The sequence below is a fragment of the Chaetodon trifascialis genome, chromosome 3, assembly GCF_039877785.1.
Source record: "Chaetodon trifascialis isolate fChaTrf1 chromosome 3, fChaTrf1.hap1, whole genome shotgun sequence".
Lineage (NCBI taxonomy): Eukaryota > Metazoa > Chordata > Actinopteri > Chaetodontiformes > Chaetodontidae > Chaetodon > Chaetodon trifascialis.
In genome coordinates, this window is record NC_092058.1 from 6,483,567 (window position 1) to 6,501,088 (window position 17,522).

General features: G+C 42.2%; 1 protein-coding gene across 1 annotated transcript; it reads right to left on the minus strand.

Moving 5' to 3' along the window:
• Window positions 1-395: 395 nt before the first annotated feature.
• LOC139329099 (leucine-rich repeat-containing protein 38) lies at window positions 396-17,253 on the minus strand. Its single transcript, XM_070959239.1, has 2 exons — window positions 15,683-17,253; window positions 396-2,267 (listed from the first exon to the last, which is right to left on the minus strand). The coding sequence occupies exons 1-2, from the start codon at window positions 16,308-16,310 to the stop codon at window positions 2,020-2,022; spliced, it is 876 nt and encodes a 291-aa protein (XP_070815340.1). The 5' UTR covers window positions 16,311-17,253; the 3' UTR covers window positions 396-2,019.
• Window positions 17,254-17,522: the final 269 nt, after the last annotated feature.

Genomic DNA, 17,522 nt, shown 5'->3' on the forward strand with positions numbered 1-17,522 from the left:
TACTGATGAAAAGTAACAAAAATAAATAAGGCCACATTTACCTCTTGTCATTTCTGCAAAATGTGCCTCACAACGCTGCACATTCAGGGTTATGACTTGTTCTAAAGGGACACAGGCATTCGGAATTCCTTTTTATCTTTTGTTAACCACAGAGAAACGATGACTATTCGCTCATGGCTCTTTTTCTATCCTCTGCTTCTTCGCATTAAGAGGCTTGACATTCTTTCTGCTTCATAACTCAATTTCGCTGAATTATTCATGCCTTACAAGAAAGTGAGAAGCAATGCAACATACCTTAGCTTTGGGGGAAAAAATACAAGGAGTCCAGCTTTGAGCATTCCCAATTTAGGAGGACATAACTATACAGGATGCAAATAACAAACAGAAACCCATAGTACTGAGGGCACTGCTTTATTTCGTTTAGATTGTACTGTACTGCCACTCTTGCAGATGCTGTTGATACAGTAAGAGTTTTGATATGAGACTTCAAATCAACAGCTTTACTACAAGATACTGGAAGATCTTTCGTGAAAGCAGAAGAAGAGTTTGTGATATACCCATCAAATATCATCTATTCATATACCTCAAGAGACAAACCTCTTGCCCACCACCCTCATACAGTAAATAACTCTTCGTTCTGAAGTAAAATAGAGGTTAAAAACTGCCATGTGTGAAGCAAAGTAAGACAGCTGGTTCAAGACTGGGAGAAAATGTGAATCTTTGGAGACCGTAACTGTTCGACTGAGTACAACATGTGTATACAGAGTGTGATTTGGCTATAGTGCTGCCTTCTGTTAAGGAGCTACCCCTACCTCACTAAATAACACATCATCCTCGACAGAGTCCTTAGACGCAATCTCTCCTTCACCTAAACCTAATCTTTGGCAGATGAAGACAAAATCAGTCTACAGAGTGTAATTAGGGGCTTACCAAAATTAGGTTCACCATATAAAGTGCATTATTTGACACAATAGTTCTACATAGACTCTATTTTAATACCGTATTCGCCATGATTTTCAAGGTTATACTGTTTATTTTAGATATCTTCCTATATCATTCTACACAGTTCACAGGTATCAATCTAAGGTACATACAGTACAGTACATCCTCTTGATTTATGTTTGTTTTACTGTACAATGCTTTCTTTTGTACATAAATTTGTGATTATATGATGAATATACTTCTGAAAGAATGTGTAGACCCACTGGAAACTTGCAGCCTACATCAGCTACATAACATGCCGCCATTGTCCAAATCCTACCTGTTCGACTGACACCTCTGTCTCATTTTACATGCAGAAGGAACACCAGTATTTGCGTTCTCCGGTGCTTGTCAACCACTTTTGAATGTTATTGAGTGAGGCTGTCCAAAAAAGACATTGTAAATGGCAGGATATGCCAGCATATCATGTTATAGGCAGTTAAATACTGAGGTCATTGGTCAGTATGACATCCTTTTTTTCCAATGGGGTCAAGCATTCTCCCCTGCACAGATAAACCCCCAATGAAATCATCTAAAAGTTTGTGGTACCTTTAATGTCGCTTTACAGGTTTCAGACCAGTGTTGCATGTCCGAAGTGTTGAGAATTTATCAGCCTGTCTAAGAACGTGACAGCACTGCAGCAACACGTCTTATCTTTTTTATATTTTCTCTCTCATTATAAAGGCGTGAACCTCGCTTTATTTGTGTAGGCCTTTAGCATCGAGCCAAGAGCCAGTAGCCATAAAAGATGACTCGGCTCTCGTACAGCCAAAAATACGAGCTCTATAATATCATTTTGTGAGTGGAGCAGGGCACTCGCTAATTTTTACTGGACTTTGGCTCGTTCCTTGGGAATGTCCTTCTTTACCATATTTCAGATGTCCGTGTGCAAAGAAAACAACTGCAACCATACTGGGGTTAGATCCTAGAGTCCTGGAAGCAGCATGAAACTTGTCACATGAATCACACACTGTCTGCGGTGTCCTCTCATTGTTTGAAGAACCAGGACCAGACGGGCCCTTAAAAAGTAAATCCCCCTCACTCCTCACTCTCCTCATCATCCCCTTTGGTGCCTTTACTCCAGCGCTGGAAGCAATGAACAGTTGAAGCCAGGAAGAAGCTTGTCATGATGGCCACCACAGACACTGAGATGCCAGAGAAAATGATGATGAGCAGGTCTGTTAGAGTCAGGGTGGCCTGGCACTCACGGAAGCTGTCCTTTGAGAGCTGGGTCAGGGACACGCGTCTGCCGTCCATGGGGAGGGAGCACTCCATGCCTTCCACCCCTGCATTGAAACAGGAAATAAGATTAGACTGATATACTGGACTACAGAACCGGACTTGCTCTGATTAATGTCATATTTATGGACTTTTAGACAAATGTATTCACATGGCAGCCACTCAGAAACTACGTCATTGAGAAGAACAAGCAGGCAGAACAGCTCTACCGGATACACACCGCACAAAAGAAAGAACTCATTTATTATTTAATCGATTCTGCAAAGATTTAAGGTTTAAGGTGATGTAGGTCTCTAAATTAGACCCACAGCTCACACAGCCCACGCCTGAAGTTATCACAGATCGAGTACACACCTCGAGGTGTCCCGCTTGTACGCAAGTATTTAATTCAGATGGTGCTGCAACAGATCTGAATTCAACAGAGCAGCGCCTTTTTTTCAGCTGATTTAATAACTGTAAGGTCAATCAGCAGTCTTCACTTATGAGTTGAAGTTGCTCTGTTTATACAGTACACCCACCCACAGGACTGCAGGTTCAGCGTGGGAACAAAGTCGAAATACTAAGAAACTGTGAAGCACAGTGATACTATTATCTACTGTTAACTATATACCTACTATATGCTGTAGAGAACATTTGAAATTATTCACTTGTACTGCGTCTGCAGTGCAGTGTAAGCTGCTCTGGATTTTAGCCCATCGCTTTGCCTCTGACAACAAGATAAATTTGTTTGGATCTTTTGTACTTCGGTTTGGAGAATGTAATAAGCATCCATTTAAATCATTTTAATTTCAGCTGCCAGCTGCACAAGGCAAACCTCTAAGAATATCCTTCCTCATTAAATATGACTTCCTGGGTACATCTCAAAAATGTACTGATGCATCGGTAAAGGGCACTGTCTGAGACATGGGCACCTTGACCAAGCTCATCTCAAGATAGCATGATAAATCAGTGAGTGCTGCTCTCTGTGCCTCTGTCACTTCCACGTAGTTTATTGTTCAGACATCTTTTAAATGGAAAAGGACGGGGACTGCGGCTCTCAAGGATATAAGTCTTCTGGTGAGTCTTCTCCTCCTGCTCCTGATTACAAATGAGAACAGCGCTGGATTATTGGGGTCAGTTTCAACAAGTATATGTTAAAGTTTGGCCACTGACCACAGTAGAGGATGCTCACATTCACACGCTTAACAACTCAACTTTACTAACTTCTGAGTGCTCATTAATCACTTCTGTTCCGGGTCAGTGGATGATACATATTTCATAATGGACATAGCACTGCAAACAACCCATACAGCCAGTAACTACCTTCATACTGACCATGTGCTGTATGAAAAACTAGACATATTGATGTGGACGCATGCTTAGGTGGGTAGAGATGGAGCCTAGCGATGTGGGTGGCTACTTTCTACTGATACTGCACATGCAAATGCACACACTTGGCAGTACATCAGTTCTGGGTTTTTGCTTGAGCGTCAGCACAATGTGCAGCACGCGTTGTCATGATGCAAATGCAGCAGCTTCCGTTGTGATTAAATTCATTCATCGAACTACTTTGATTGTGAATTAATTCAGGCTTTAATGTCTGACATTATAGTTGAGTGAATAATATGAATTGAAGTAAAAAACTCAATTTGCAATGAAGTAACAATGAAACAATGTGCCTGTGTATGTAAATCCTTGATGTACATGTCCAAATAATCGTAAAGTAAACAGCTTCAAACGTATTAAGTGACAACGGAAAAAAGAAATAATGGATTAGTGATGACATGGAATTGGTTTCAGTTTTCCTCCGATTGACTCTACAGTATTAATTAGGTTTGTAACTGAACTCTTTAAAGGCTTGATAAAACTTAGTGACGCTAATCCCTTAATACAAGATACAGTTTCTGACATTGCTTTTAACATTCAAGCAGCAGAGGACATAAGATACACACACATACACACACATCAAGCTTACAGGCCAACATACTTTAAATGCGTGTTTTTGTTTTTTAACCTGTAAAAGGCATTCAAAGCTAGTAGTAAAAGGTTCTGACTTACATCTCCAATGAAGGTCCATGTGACCAAAAGCTTTGACGATGACTGCTTGCAATGGATGGATGGATGGTGGTGGTGGTCACTGGGGGCCATTGTACTCATTATATGTGACATTGTAGTTTTTAGCACACATTACTGAACCGGAGGAAACTGTGCATTTGTTGGGGGTCTATTTTCAGCTGCAAATGAATACACATTTCGTGCCCCAGCATATAGCACTAAGGTAGTGCATGTGGGATTAGGCCAAAATAAAGTACAGTACTTTAATTTATACTTAATTCATGTAAAATGTGTGGCTCATTTATGTACTTTTAATAGTCTTTGGACAAGAATGGAGGTTAATGGCACAAAAAAATAAGCTGTATCAGGCTTAGGCTACAGATTTGTTGACAGTACGGAACATTAATAATATCACCAGCCTTACCCTTTAAATGTAATTGTTCCTGCATGAAAATGTCATAAAGTCCAGCTTTGGTCATTTCATGTGGGAGCATAATTCACATATCTTTAATGTATGTAACTTGTTTTATCCTAATTAGTGTTCATTTTTAGAAATGGCTGGCATTGCTCCCATCACAGCGTACACACAGGCCATAACCAGGCCTGCAAGAACCGTGCACAAGTGCATGCTGGACGAGCTCCACAGAAAACTCAAGTAGCCTTGGATCAGGATCAGATGAAGTGAGTCAGACGCAAACCCAGCATCAAGAGTGAGGCTCCAAAGTGATTAGGGGCCAATATCAACAATCCCGGTGGAGCCAAAGAAGAGCACACTGGTTCCTGGCATGATTCATTCAGAGGCATGTCTGCCGTATGTTGTGGGAATCAGAGATCAAAACAACTTCATTGCCTCATGCATGTGAGAGAACTGCTCAGTCTGAGTAACAACATTTCAGCGATCCGCGGTCAAGTTAGCAGTGATAAATATCCAATGTGTGGTTACCAACATCTGGTTGGATTTTCAAAATAAAACTTGCTGAGAACAATAATAAACATGTGCTTAACACTGTGAAATGATTGCGCTTTGGTAAAATTAGGCACCAGAGCTGCTCGCTTGGTTTCATAAAATGATTCGTCTTAAAATAAGTTACTTACATACTCGAGTTAGGAAAGAATTCAGTCTTTTTTTGGTCTCACTTGTCACACAAACACCAGTGTCCTGGGTGAACCACCCAACGTCCTCCACAGGTGGACTTTTTTTGCTCTTTACATATCATTTGGGAGACAACCCTGCATGTTGAAAAATGACACTAAAGGGGGCTCAGTGCCTCAAAATGTGATGTAAGGGGATGAGTGGGAAATGAGTGACTGAGGAGGAAACACTGAGCTGCTGACCTGTGGCCTTACAAACTACAGCACGATGCTTAATGTCATCTGTGGGAGCAATAAGCTGAAAATACTTCTTTGTTTTAAGTCTAATATTGTGGTAGAGTTGTGTTGCATAACTAGCCATATGGCTCACACTGAAAGCATCAGTGCAGCTTCCAAATTACAGTTTACCTCAGCAGGGCTTTGATAGAAAAGTTTGGGGTTTTTTTACAGAATCATGTCCAACTTCTCTCACAGTGTTTTTTTGAATAGCAGTGGCCGAACCTTGGTCTGTCTAAACATGCAGTGTCTGATTTTTTTATTTATTTTTTTCCTAATATTACAGTCTTGTGAAATTAGTAATGAATTAATCTAACGGTTGCCACGTACGGTAACCCCACCGATGCACTTTTGATTTTGTGCAAAATAAATCCCTTCCAATAAATGACTGACTGTCAAATGATGAATCACGAGCTGTAGAGAAAGGAATAAAACGTGCAAACAGAGTATTCAAAAAGAGGCAGACAGGATGCACTGACCTTGTTGTAATTAATGGTTCAACAGCACTTTAAATAAATAACACAAAATTCACCTTTAGCGTCATTGCTACACATCTCACTGAAGACAAAGAAAGCTTCGAATGCATCTGAAAATCCAATATATTGGAGTGCCTGTCCTGTCTGTTTGTGCCAAAGATAAATGGATCATATTTATATTCATGATGCACTTATTGCATGACAAAGTAACCCACCACCTCAGAGACCCGGCCTTTGCCTTTGAGACAGTTTTGCCTGGTCTTGTCTGTCCTTAGATGCCTGATTAATAACATCTCAGACCGAAATTATCCTGGTGGACACATGGCCCCTGCAGGAGTTACGGGATTATTACATTTATTGTGATAAAAGCAGAGCTGGTGAACAGGCCAGTGGTGGACTATGGAGTCAGATCAGTCTCAACATTAATGAATGCACACAGAAGGATTCACAAATGTATTTATATATAGATGACTCTCTGCACAGAAGCTGCTCTCCACAGCTACGCAATAACTCTCCTGTCACCCAACATTAAATATGCTTGAGTTAGGAATGCATTAACTAGCTAGCTAATAGATGATCCTAGGTTGTCTATCAGTAGTATACAGCTAACTTGTTAGCAAGTGTTAAAGGTACATCACTGACTTTGCAAGCATTTGCATAAATGCAATGAAGTTCCAAAAAATTAAGCAGTTTATAAATGCAGGTTTGACAGTTTGTATATAAATGTAACATCAAAATGTGTTTTTTTTTATCAAAACTATCAAATACCTCTAAAAACATATCTGTGCGTTCCACCACAATTATTTAAAACAAGAAATATTTGTATGTGCATGAGAAATGCATTTATGTGGAAGAGTCATTTATATATAAATCCAAAATACATTTGTGAAACCCTCTGTGAACATTCATTGAAATGATAATGATATAATAAGAGTTGCAGCTCAAAGCACTTTACAAAAAGAACAAACAAAAAAAAAAACCACATGCACCATGTGCTTGTGTGACTCCATCGTGGATACAGAAACCAGGTCTGAATCTTTTTATTGGTAATCCTTCTACAATTTTCATAGTCTATAGATGAGCACACAACACAATACCAAAAGCTGCACTTTAGGTGCCTGAAATGTATATATTCCTATATTTGTCATTTATTTTAATACAAACAGAAGCTGTATGTGCCCTACAACAAAATACACAGGATTTGAGGAGAGATACTCTAATGGCTTTCCGCTGGAGCGACACTGCTGCAATTAAAAACTAAAATTACACAATAGGGCACGCAGATTTATTACTGTACAGGGATAATTACTGAACAGCTGTGGCATTTGGCCAAAAGAGGAATCTTCTGGAACAAGAACCATGATTACAGTTTGTCAGCATTACAAGCTTGTCTGCGACAAAAAAATCTTTCACTGTCCAGACTGAGATCCCATTTACATCTGGTATAAAAACGCAATGTAACCAGACATGTTATCGGCATGAGGAAAAATGGATGTAAATGCAAGGTGTACATATGTTGTAATCAAAAAACGCTTACACATAATGTAGATTGTTGTTCAGTTTAAACAGCAATCAAGCAAGAAGGCTGAAAAAGAATGACTGATTATGTCCATTCTGTGCCAGAAAAGCACCAAAAGATGATTTATCCAGCAGAACTGCATGAAATATTATTGCAATATGGGTGGAAAATGAATGATATACAGTGACAAATAACAGTGCCACAGTGTGCCTTGTACTCATCTGTGCAGCTGATCTGCTGTTAACAAGCCATATAATTTATCTAGTCACAGAGTAGCCTGCGACATGCAGTACAACATGACAAACTGACACAACAGTGTTCCCTGAGTCAGCAACTTACAAAATTCTATGTTTTTTAAAGGGAGTCTGGTGTTGATTTGCCAACACTTCAAATTACTCACACGCAGGTTTTGTTCAGGTAGGCAGATCTGATCCCACCAGAAAAACGAGAACACATCAAAAATAGCAGGTGTAAACGCAGAGGCAAGACCATGTGGTTTCTTATCCGGATAACTTATAGGAATACGATCCCCTTTAAATTCCAGGTGTACATGGGGTGTTAGTGAATGTGACCTCAGATGAGAGGTCGGAAACTGAAACCTGAGTATGAGCTATGGGAGCGCTAATTTGTTATGAGCTGCTTTATGTCAAACAAAAATTGAACCCAGAACAGCTTAAAAACTCCAACAGCTTTGAGAAAGCTTATGCCAAGTTCTCATGATATTTCTGACACTAATCCACTTAGCCAAGGAAACTACCAGACTGTCAACAAACCAGTGGCAATGTAACTGCAGCAAAATCTATTATGAGGTTAAAATCAACTCAGCTGATTAAAAAGGACCTATTCTCTGTTTGCTGGTATCATAGGTTTCAGTCAGGGTTTGGGAAACAGCACCCTACTGAGGCGGCTTTTCTGAGAGTCTGTAATGATATTCAAACGTCCTCTGTGTTAGCACTTCCTGACCACAGCTCTGCTTTTGGCACAGTTGATCATCTTATCCTGATTGAGAGGTTATGTGATTGGGAGAGCATATCAGGCATGGCATTTCAATCCAGTCTCACCAATATAAACTCTGTTGGAGACCTTGTGTCTCCGCTGTCTTGTGGGGTCCCACAGGGCTCAGTTCTGGGGGTCCTTTAATTCTCTATATTTGCCTTTGGGACAGCTCTTAAACAGATTTTATGTTGCTTAGCATTTATTTGCAGATGATATCTGTTTTAAACACTTGCTTGCCTTTGCTGAACACTCCATCCAGTTAATTTAGGGGTAATATCTCCTCAGTCCTCGTCATTCTACATGCATGTTGAGCAGCTTTGTTTTCTTCTATGTAAGAAATCTAAGTAAACTGAGAACTGCTGAACTAGAGATGGTTATTCATGCCTTTATCTCATCTCCTCATAGACTACTGTAACACACTTCTGTCCTCACTTGATGCGTTTGATCATCTGCAGGCAATCCTGGATACTGTCGCAAGACTACTCACTAGGTCAAAGAGGCTCTCCGGATCCAGTTTAAAATTCCCACTGTGACTTGGAGAGCATTGCACGGTCAGGCTCCTGCACATTTAGCTGAACTGACTGAGCTATTTTGTCAGGCAGCCTTCTATTCAGAGGACTTATCCGTCAGCTGCGTACATTCAGACTATGTGTGTTATATTTGAAGCTTTTTACGAACATTTTCATGAACAAGTTTTGAACATTCATGTTGACCAACGTGATACAGAGATACTTTAAAATGAGCAAAATTAAAAGAGACATAGTCATACAAAGAGATTTTACAGTAATCTACAGTATAGGTAGGTGTGGGAGAGAAACTATTTTGTTTGTTGCTTGTCTGAATCTATTCACCTAAAACAATAATGAAAACTGAATTTAATTTATACCCCATCCCATTTATTATGGCAAAGATATCTTGATACATAAATACAAGCATATAGCAATATATAAAAGGATTTTCTAACGCTGTGCTCAGCGAGTATCTCAGTGGACAAAATGACTAATCGAGACAATTTTTACTGAAAGCTGCACGTACAGAGGGTCAATATCAGCTTAAGTAACAGAAATAAGAAATAAGTAACCTGACACAGCACAATTTCTGGAGTTCATAAATGATCCCAAACACCACTATAACCCCAAAAAGAGTGGCTGGAGAGGCTACCGTACAATCATCTAACACAAATCATGCCATTACGCTATCAGCTGTCGGGCCACACAGCTATGTTACGTTCCTGGCGCGGACAGTTGATGGATTACATTTAGGATTACAGCCAGCCGAGGGGATAGGGGATCGGCCATCTCGGCCGTGATTGATCTACCTGGCTGTGACAGACTGATATTGGAGGCTTGTTTCTCCTCCCTCCTTCAACACCACACTGTCTGTCCAGATTGATCTCTGCACCACTAGCAAAGGCAAGATCGCCACAATCTACATCTGCAGACTCCTGCAGGAGTTGGCGTTCATGCTAAAGTCTTGTTCCCAAACCACTAGCGTCTAGACAGCCGGCCTAAATAATCCAGTTGCGATAATGACTCACAAAACGGTCCCCTCTCTACTTTATTAAATGAGATGGATGTGCCTCTCAAGTCCAATACTCAATAGATGTAAAAAGAACCAGGCAGGCATAATTGCGGAGAGATTGGAGAATTATTCAGTTGTGATCACAGGAAGAGTCTGGGGGAAACCTGGAGGAAAAATGGTGAGAGACTCGTACAAGAAGAGTGGGAGTTGGAGCGAGTGTAGAGTGTGTGTTATGAATGCACAAAATGACAAGCGCTCATGTGACAGTGGGGTGAGGGTGAATCATTCAGGAGGGGATTCCTTCTGCATGGAGACTCACTGACATCACTGTGCCATACTCAAAATGTCTCATCACAAAAGCACAAATTCAGACAGAGAAATCAGCCCGTTCCCGAATACAAGAGATCTCAGCTCAGATGTGAATACTGCGAATGCTAGTAGACGTCTTTTCACTTTTTCGTCATCATAAAAAGCAGTTTGTCTACTGTCACTATTTGTTATAATCCTGAACTGCTAAACACGCGGTTCTTAGCGATTTATGCTCCACACTCGAACACACACACAGGCGGACGGGAAAGCAGCCATCATGCACGAGGCTGCATGCTGCTGCTGAAATAAAGCTTTTGGCTTTTCACCTTTTATTTCTGACACTGGCAGATTATCCCTCTCTGCTCCTGTACGTGCAGCAGCTGATGCCATCGCACTGTGTAATTCTGTCCACCTTTTCACACTCTGCTCCCCATCTCTCTCGCCAGCACTCTCTCGCTCTCTCTCACGTCCCAAACTTTAAATAAACATTAAATTAGGCCAAGATATAAGAAGCTGGCAGCCTGTGCTAATGAAGTGGATATTTTCTCATCACATATCCGCGAGTAGTAAAGATAGCAAGTCATGCCATGTGGGGCGGTGTGGCATCATGTGCGTGCTGTGTCGTGCTGGTCAGTGGCTTCAGGGCTGCTTGTGCGCCGCGGTAACGAGTCTCATGGGAGCAACTTGATAGGCTGCGAAGGAAAATTCAGACTTTGACCCTGTCACATGAACTGCTACTTTGTAGTGAAACCGTTCAGGTCATGACTAGTGTTGATAGCAATGCCACGATGGGCTTCGGCCTCAATCTCTCATGGGAGTTGGCCTCTCCTGCCCTGTAGGCAGCTCTGGCTCCAATTACCCTGGCCAATGCGCCGTAGAACTGTGTCACTCTGAATTATACATGGCCTTTGTTCATCCTTAACCCAAGAGCACTGGAGACAGCAGTGGATCATGTTTACACTCATCCCTCCATTAAAACATTTAAGAGCCTGATTGGTGGCTAAAAACCTTACAAATGGCACCAAAAAACAAAAGATGCAGACAGTTTCATGCATATCTGTCTGACTGTTTGCAGCTCAGAATGAGTACTTGGCTGAATGCTGCACGTAGGAGACAAAACACAGCCATGTGGAAAGAGATCCGTTTTTTATTCTTTTTCTGTCCTCAAAAACCCCCCCAGAATGTTAAAATCCTTCCACCCACTCATCATGCTGACCTGCAGTAATCAAAGTTATGCAAACAAAAAAAAAAGTGTGCTGCTTCGTGAACTTGAAATCACAGGGGAAATCAAGATGTGAAAAATGGAAAGGGAATTGGGCTTACAGCACGGGCTCCACAGCTGCTGCATTATGCAGGCCATCACAGAGGGAACCGTGGATGTCTCAGGATGACATATCTTATGAAAATAGCATGACCGTTTTGTCATGTTTTATTAACAGTGTTTTAAATTACTTTCTGATCAGTAAAGTTTTCTGAATGCCATGGCTGCTAAATGCTGATGATATGTGCGGATGTTCAATCAATAAACCGCCGTCAGCCTAATTCATGCTACCGAGGAATCTACAGACACACCTGCTTTTAACTGATGAGCTGCTTCTCAACGCCTGAACTCAGCCCAGAGTTTAAAGGTAAAACCAAAAGCTTGACAGAGCAAATAGCCCCTGAGTTTTCTTTCTAATAAACCTTTTTTTTTTGCACATAATATAGAGGAAATGAATTATTGTGTGCTAACGGGAAATGATAAAGGATGACTGACATTAATCAAATGGTGCCACTACTGCAAAGATTTTATATTTGTTTTCTAAACAGTTTCTGGAGCTTCTCACCATTATTCACACTCTTTCTGTACTTTCTGCTGTTCTTTCAACAGAAATGTAAATAAACCCCTCACTCAATAATCAGGCAGATTTCCTGCTTTGCTTTAGCTTAATGTGTTTGTCAGTTTGAGCACACTGCACACAGAATAAGCATCAGAACGAGTATGAAGTGGGGAATTTGGATACAGGGAATATTGTGGAGGCTTTAACCTTTATGTGTTTTGAAAATCAGTGCAGCGGCTGGTTTTAAGAGGTCAGGCTCATCTGAAATTTAAACATCCATTTTTTTTGGCTCTGTTACTTCGTTGTTGTATGATGAAACAGACAAGAGGATGCAACACCCACGCGGATGGGAAAAGCACACTGATGTACAGTTTAGCCATCTCTGTCTTTGTAATTGATTTTCCTTAATGATGTATGTGATATTAAGTTTAAACACCCACAGCGATGACGGTTGTTCGAGCTGATACATATTGAAAAGCTTATCAAGTCAGCCTCATTCACTAATGAGTGTCCATCTGTTATCGTGCAGCCACTTCCAACACAGCGTTCCAGGGAATAGGTCATCGCATTTTTCCGTGATCGAGAGCTGTCATTATGTTAATTAGGTCTGGCAGTGGATGCCTGCATGTGTGAAATGGCCATGTTTGTAAATCCAGCCCACTGTAATCCTCAATGCTACTTTGTTTGTTCAATAGTCTGTTTAACGCTGCATGTTTTCCTGCAGAGCTGGAGCTCATAGCAGAGGAGCATCTACAGGAAATATTAAACAAAACTGGTGGTTCAGAGGTTGTGTGGGTAAAACTCAGATTTTGATAATCTGGTCTAAAACTCAGTAAATCAGTATACACTTCTGCTGTTGACAGGTTGTCCTTTTAAAACAGATTAAGATGTTATATAGCTACAAATATAAGCAAAAACATGCACTTCCCAATAGTATTAGCTAGCTGTGCTGCACTTTGAGGTCTTATTGTAAGAAAAATAAAGCAAGTCTTCTACAAATTAAACACAGAGGAAGACAAAAAAAAAAAAAAAAAACTTGTCGAAGAGGATATTTTTAGTTCAGTGAAGAATCTTTTTGTCCTCTCTGGCCTGTTGCAGAACTAATTTGTGTTCCTTTGGAGGAGAAGATGAAAAATAATCACTTTCAACTTTCAAGAAATATTCCTTTGCAGAAAAACTATGTCTTTCTTTCCTCCGGCATTATTAGCATTCCAGAGTCCAGACACCTTTTATTGGCCAAAAATAAAATAGTACATAATGTGAGCCACTTTAGACATCCAATGAAAACAAGCATATATGTGTGTGTGTGTGTGATCTCTGTAAGCCGCTGGACTTGTCCTTCGGGTCATGAAGCAAATACTCACTGATGGGGATGTAAGAGCTGCATATGATGTGAGATACGCATTACTAACTCAATTTGAGTGTGTGTGTATACACTGGGGCCAGTTGGCAGCCTTGCCAGCAGCTTGGCTGGGCCTTTGGCTCCTGCTTTGTTGTTGATGTCTGCCTGGCCAGCTCCACTAATGCAATTCATTATGCCTTGCAGTTGACGACACTTAGAACCTGTGATTAATGCATTTGCTGCCTCTTTCAAGAGGGAATCAAGGTTTTTCTCGCCAGTTTATCAGCTTTGCTTTCCCACAGGTCCAAACCTGTCTGTTTTTGGGGGCAAATGCAGAAAGACCAGAGAGGAAAGCGAAGCAGTATCAATAGCAGAGTACACCGTGGCCTAAATGTATATAAGGAGTGTGCTTTTGTGAGTAGTCAGCAGTTTGCAACAGCCACACAGTTTTTTGGGGGGAGCTGAGATGAAGCTTTTGCCAGATCATCACTGAGATTTGAGCAAGCCTTTCATTTTCATTTGGAAATAGAAGAATGATCATGTTATGAAACTGTTTGCATAATTACTATATCAAACATCATGATATCCACATGCTTAAGTTTCATGAAGTTAGGCTGATGATCTGATAATCTGTAGTCCTTTCTCACACAGAAATAATATCTTGACTCAGAGGATTTGGGCCACTGCTTTTCATCCTTTGGACAAAAACCTGTTCTTTGTATAAACAGGTCAATGTTTCACACCCCAAACAACCTTGGAACAGTGACAGGAATAAATGTTCCCACTCCTTATCTGCACACCTGTATACATAACACCCCGTATCTGAACTGAATTATGTTTTTCAAATACACCTCGTGCGTGCATGGGCAAAATCATGTAATGCGTCAAATCCACACTCTGATCTGAACATAATAACAGCACGAGTTACGAGTCATGTGTGGCTGAACTGGCAGATGTGTTTATTTTTGCCTCCTCGGCTCCCACGTGCTGGCTTGAACCGAGGAGATAACTGTTGTCTGTGTCCTTTGTCGGGAGTAATATGGCTGACCTTCAGTAAAAACATTGATGGTTCCCTCCGAACAAAGCATAATTATGATGATTTGTCTAGGAATAAAAGGCGTTTGATAGGTATTCTAGATCTTTGCAGTCTTCTTGAAAATTAATATTTGCACAGATTTGAACAAATGTGAGGGTTTGAGTTTTATCCAGGACATGATTTGCAACCTAGAATCCAGCAGCTTTGGACGCTGAGACCAATCAGCCCCTTGTAAGCGGATCTTACCCACAGTGAAATACTTCAAAAAGGGACACTGTGATCCCCTTTGTCTTGTGTTGTTCCTCAGATATGCATGCACACATTCACATTGCCTTGCACGCTCAAATACACCAAAACTCCAAACTCTGTTATCTAACTCAATCCTCCAGGCTGAATCACAGTGGCAGACAGACTCTGTAGTATTGGCCTAAAAATTCACATGGATAGAGCGATAAACACGGGAACAGGAGAAGGGTTTTGATCTTCACTGAAGTAGGAAGAAAAGTAGGAAGAAAATCATTGATAATATTGCTGAATTACAGTGTCCACCAAATGGCAAGTATTACATAAATATTATATAAATATAAGCTGCAAAATTGATCGATTCGACGTCCACGCAGGATAGAGGTCAATACAGTTTATATGCATGGTGAAATTTGGAACTGCGAGCTGAAAATCTCAACGTGAGTCGTTTGGTTTCTTTTTCCACGTTGGACAACGCCGCATTTTGAGTTGGTGTCTTAATTTGAATTTGGAAATGAAATATGAAAACAAAGCATCCTTGTAGTTTTGGCTTTCAAACAAGAGCTATTGTGTTATGTTACATGCTCAGCCTCACACATTATGGGAGTGGAGGAAGAAAGAGATAAAATTAGAACAAGGGAGAGGGAGGAGGGTTCCCTCTCCTACAGGGAAAACATAAATAGACCAGAGCAGTGTTATGGCAATGGATTAGCCATGATACTGTTGTATGTTGTGCTCAGATACGCTTTATTTGGGTCAAACACATGGAGAGCAAACGCTTCTGATGTCGCTACTCACCGTTTGGAAGCTTGTGGCTGTTCTCCATCAGCCATGTGAACAGGTTGGCAAAGTTGCAGTTGCACACCCAGGGGTTGCCCTCCAGCCGCACCACCCGCAGGGAGGGCAACTGACTCAGCGCCCCCACCTTTAGGGTGGACAGTGCATTACGCTCCAGTTCCAGTTCTCTCAGAGAGGTGAGGCCCAGGAAAGCCTCCTCATTCACCATGCTCAGGTACGGGTTGTTGCCCAACCGCAGTTTGATCAGGCTCCGGGAGTCCCCAAACGTCCCCTTGGGGATTTCAGTCAGATTGTTGCTGCCCAGGTCCAGGAAGACCAGCCTGGAAGTGGTGCTGAGGGTCCCCGGTTCTATGTGGGAGAGGGAGTTGTTCCGCAGGTCCAGGTAGACCAAGTCACTGTACAGAACCAGGAAGTCCGAGGGGATGCGGGGTATCCAGTTGTCAGCCAGCAAAAGCCTGCGCACATCCAGGGGGATCTCATCGGGTAGACGGGTCAGCCCGCGGCCGCTGCAGTCCACAGTGTGAGGATCTGGGCACAGGCAGGTTGCTGGGCAGTTTTCCCCCAGGGTCCATAAGACAGAGGACAGCAAGATGAGGATAAGTTGGAGCCAGCAGACACATGGCAACATGGTCAAGGGGGTGAAATGAATTATGGGGGAAAGAGGCTCAGGATGAGGGCAAATAGGAGTGGGCGGGTGGGGGTAGAGAACAAGAGGGTGAGGGTCAGAGGGCAGGAGATCAGGACAAGGGAGGGAAAGGGGAAAGTGAGAGGGGGCGGACGGGGATCAGTCCTCGTGAAAGAGCATCGTGCCGTGGATGAGACGGAAATCTGAGAGGGCTCAGGAACTGCGAGGTGGCAGAGCAGCGGCGAAAACTGGTTTCCAGGAGATCATGTAGCAAGCTGCTCGCATAGAGCAGCAGCCCGCCTGCTTTGAAGGAGCAAAGAGAGGGAGATAGTAAGCAGAGGGGAGCGGGAGAGCAAGAAAGACGGAGCTGAACAGAGAGGGGAGGGTAGCTTAAGAGAGGTAAATAGACACGAGCGAGCTGGGAGTGAAGAGATGCCGGGGGCACAGACGAGGGAGAGGGGGGTTGAGGAGGGAGCTCTGTCCGCCACGCTACCCCACAGTTGATCTGGCGGCAGTGACAGACAAAGACAATAAGGTCTCTGACACAAAAGGATATATGAAGCTGTGATTCACGCATGACAAGCAAAGAGTAACATCATTGCATCCCTCCATTAGTCCCGGGTCCCTGTGTGGAAAAGCCTGACGGTGTGAAACGAGAGAGACAGAAGCTCACGGAACATCGCTCAAGTGTGCGGTGAGGTTGTCCCCCCTTATTATTCCCTCTCTATCTCCCACTGCCCTGCAACATGCTGTGAAAAAGCACAGCACGGCTCAGTGTCGTGCCGTCCAGCTCCGGATCAAAGCTGTGTTGCCGTGCAGAGAGGATCCAAACGTCCAGGCAGCAGCCTCGTGCGCGTAGGTCGCAGTGCTGAGCTGCACACAGCCATGCCAATCCAATGTCTGCCTCCGAATCTACCACGGTCTATCTCATGCCCTCTCCCCTCTCCTTATTTCCAGGGAGGCGTGCCTGAACCATGCTGTCAACATGTGATGTCACTTCCTATAGTGAGAAGAAATGACGATCAAGCGAATCTGGAAAAATCTGAAATAAAGAGGGCATTTATTTATGATGCCGTCGCGTCGTTTTAAAGCATATTCAGCTGCATGTCCTTAAACATCTGATTTTATTTTAAGAAATTTGACATTCTCCATCCCTCCATACATTGAGCCCTTGTTTAATCTTTTCATCTGCTTTGTAATCCTTTCACAATAACA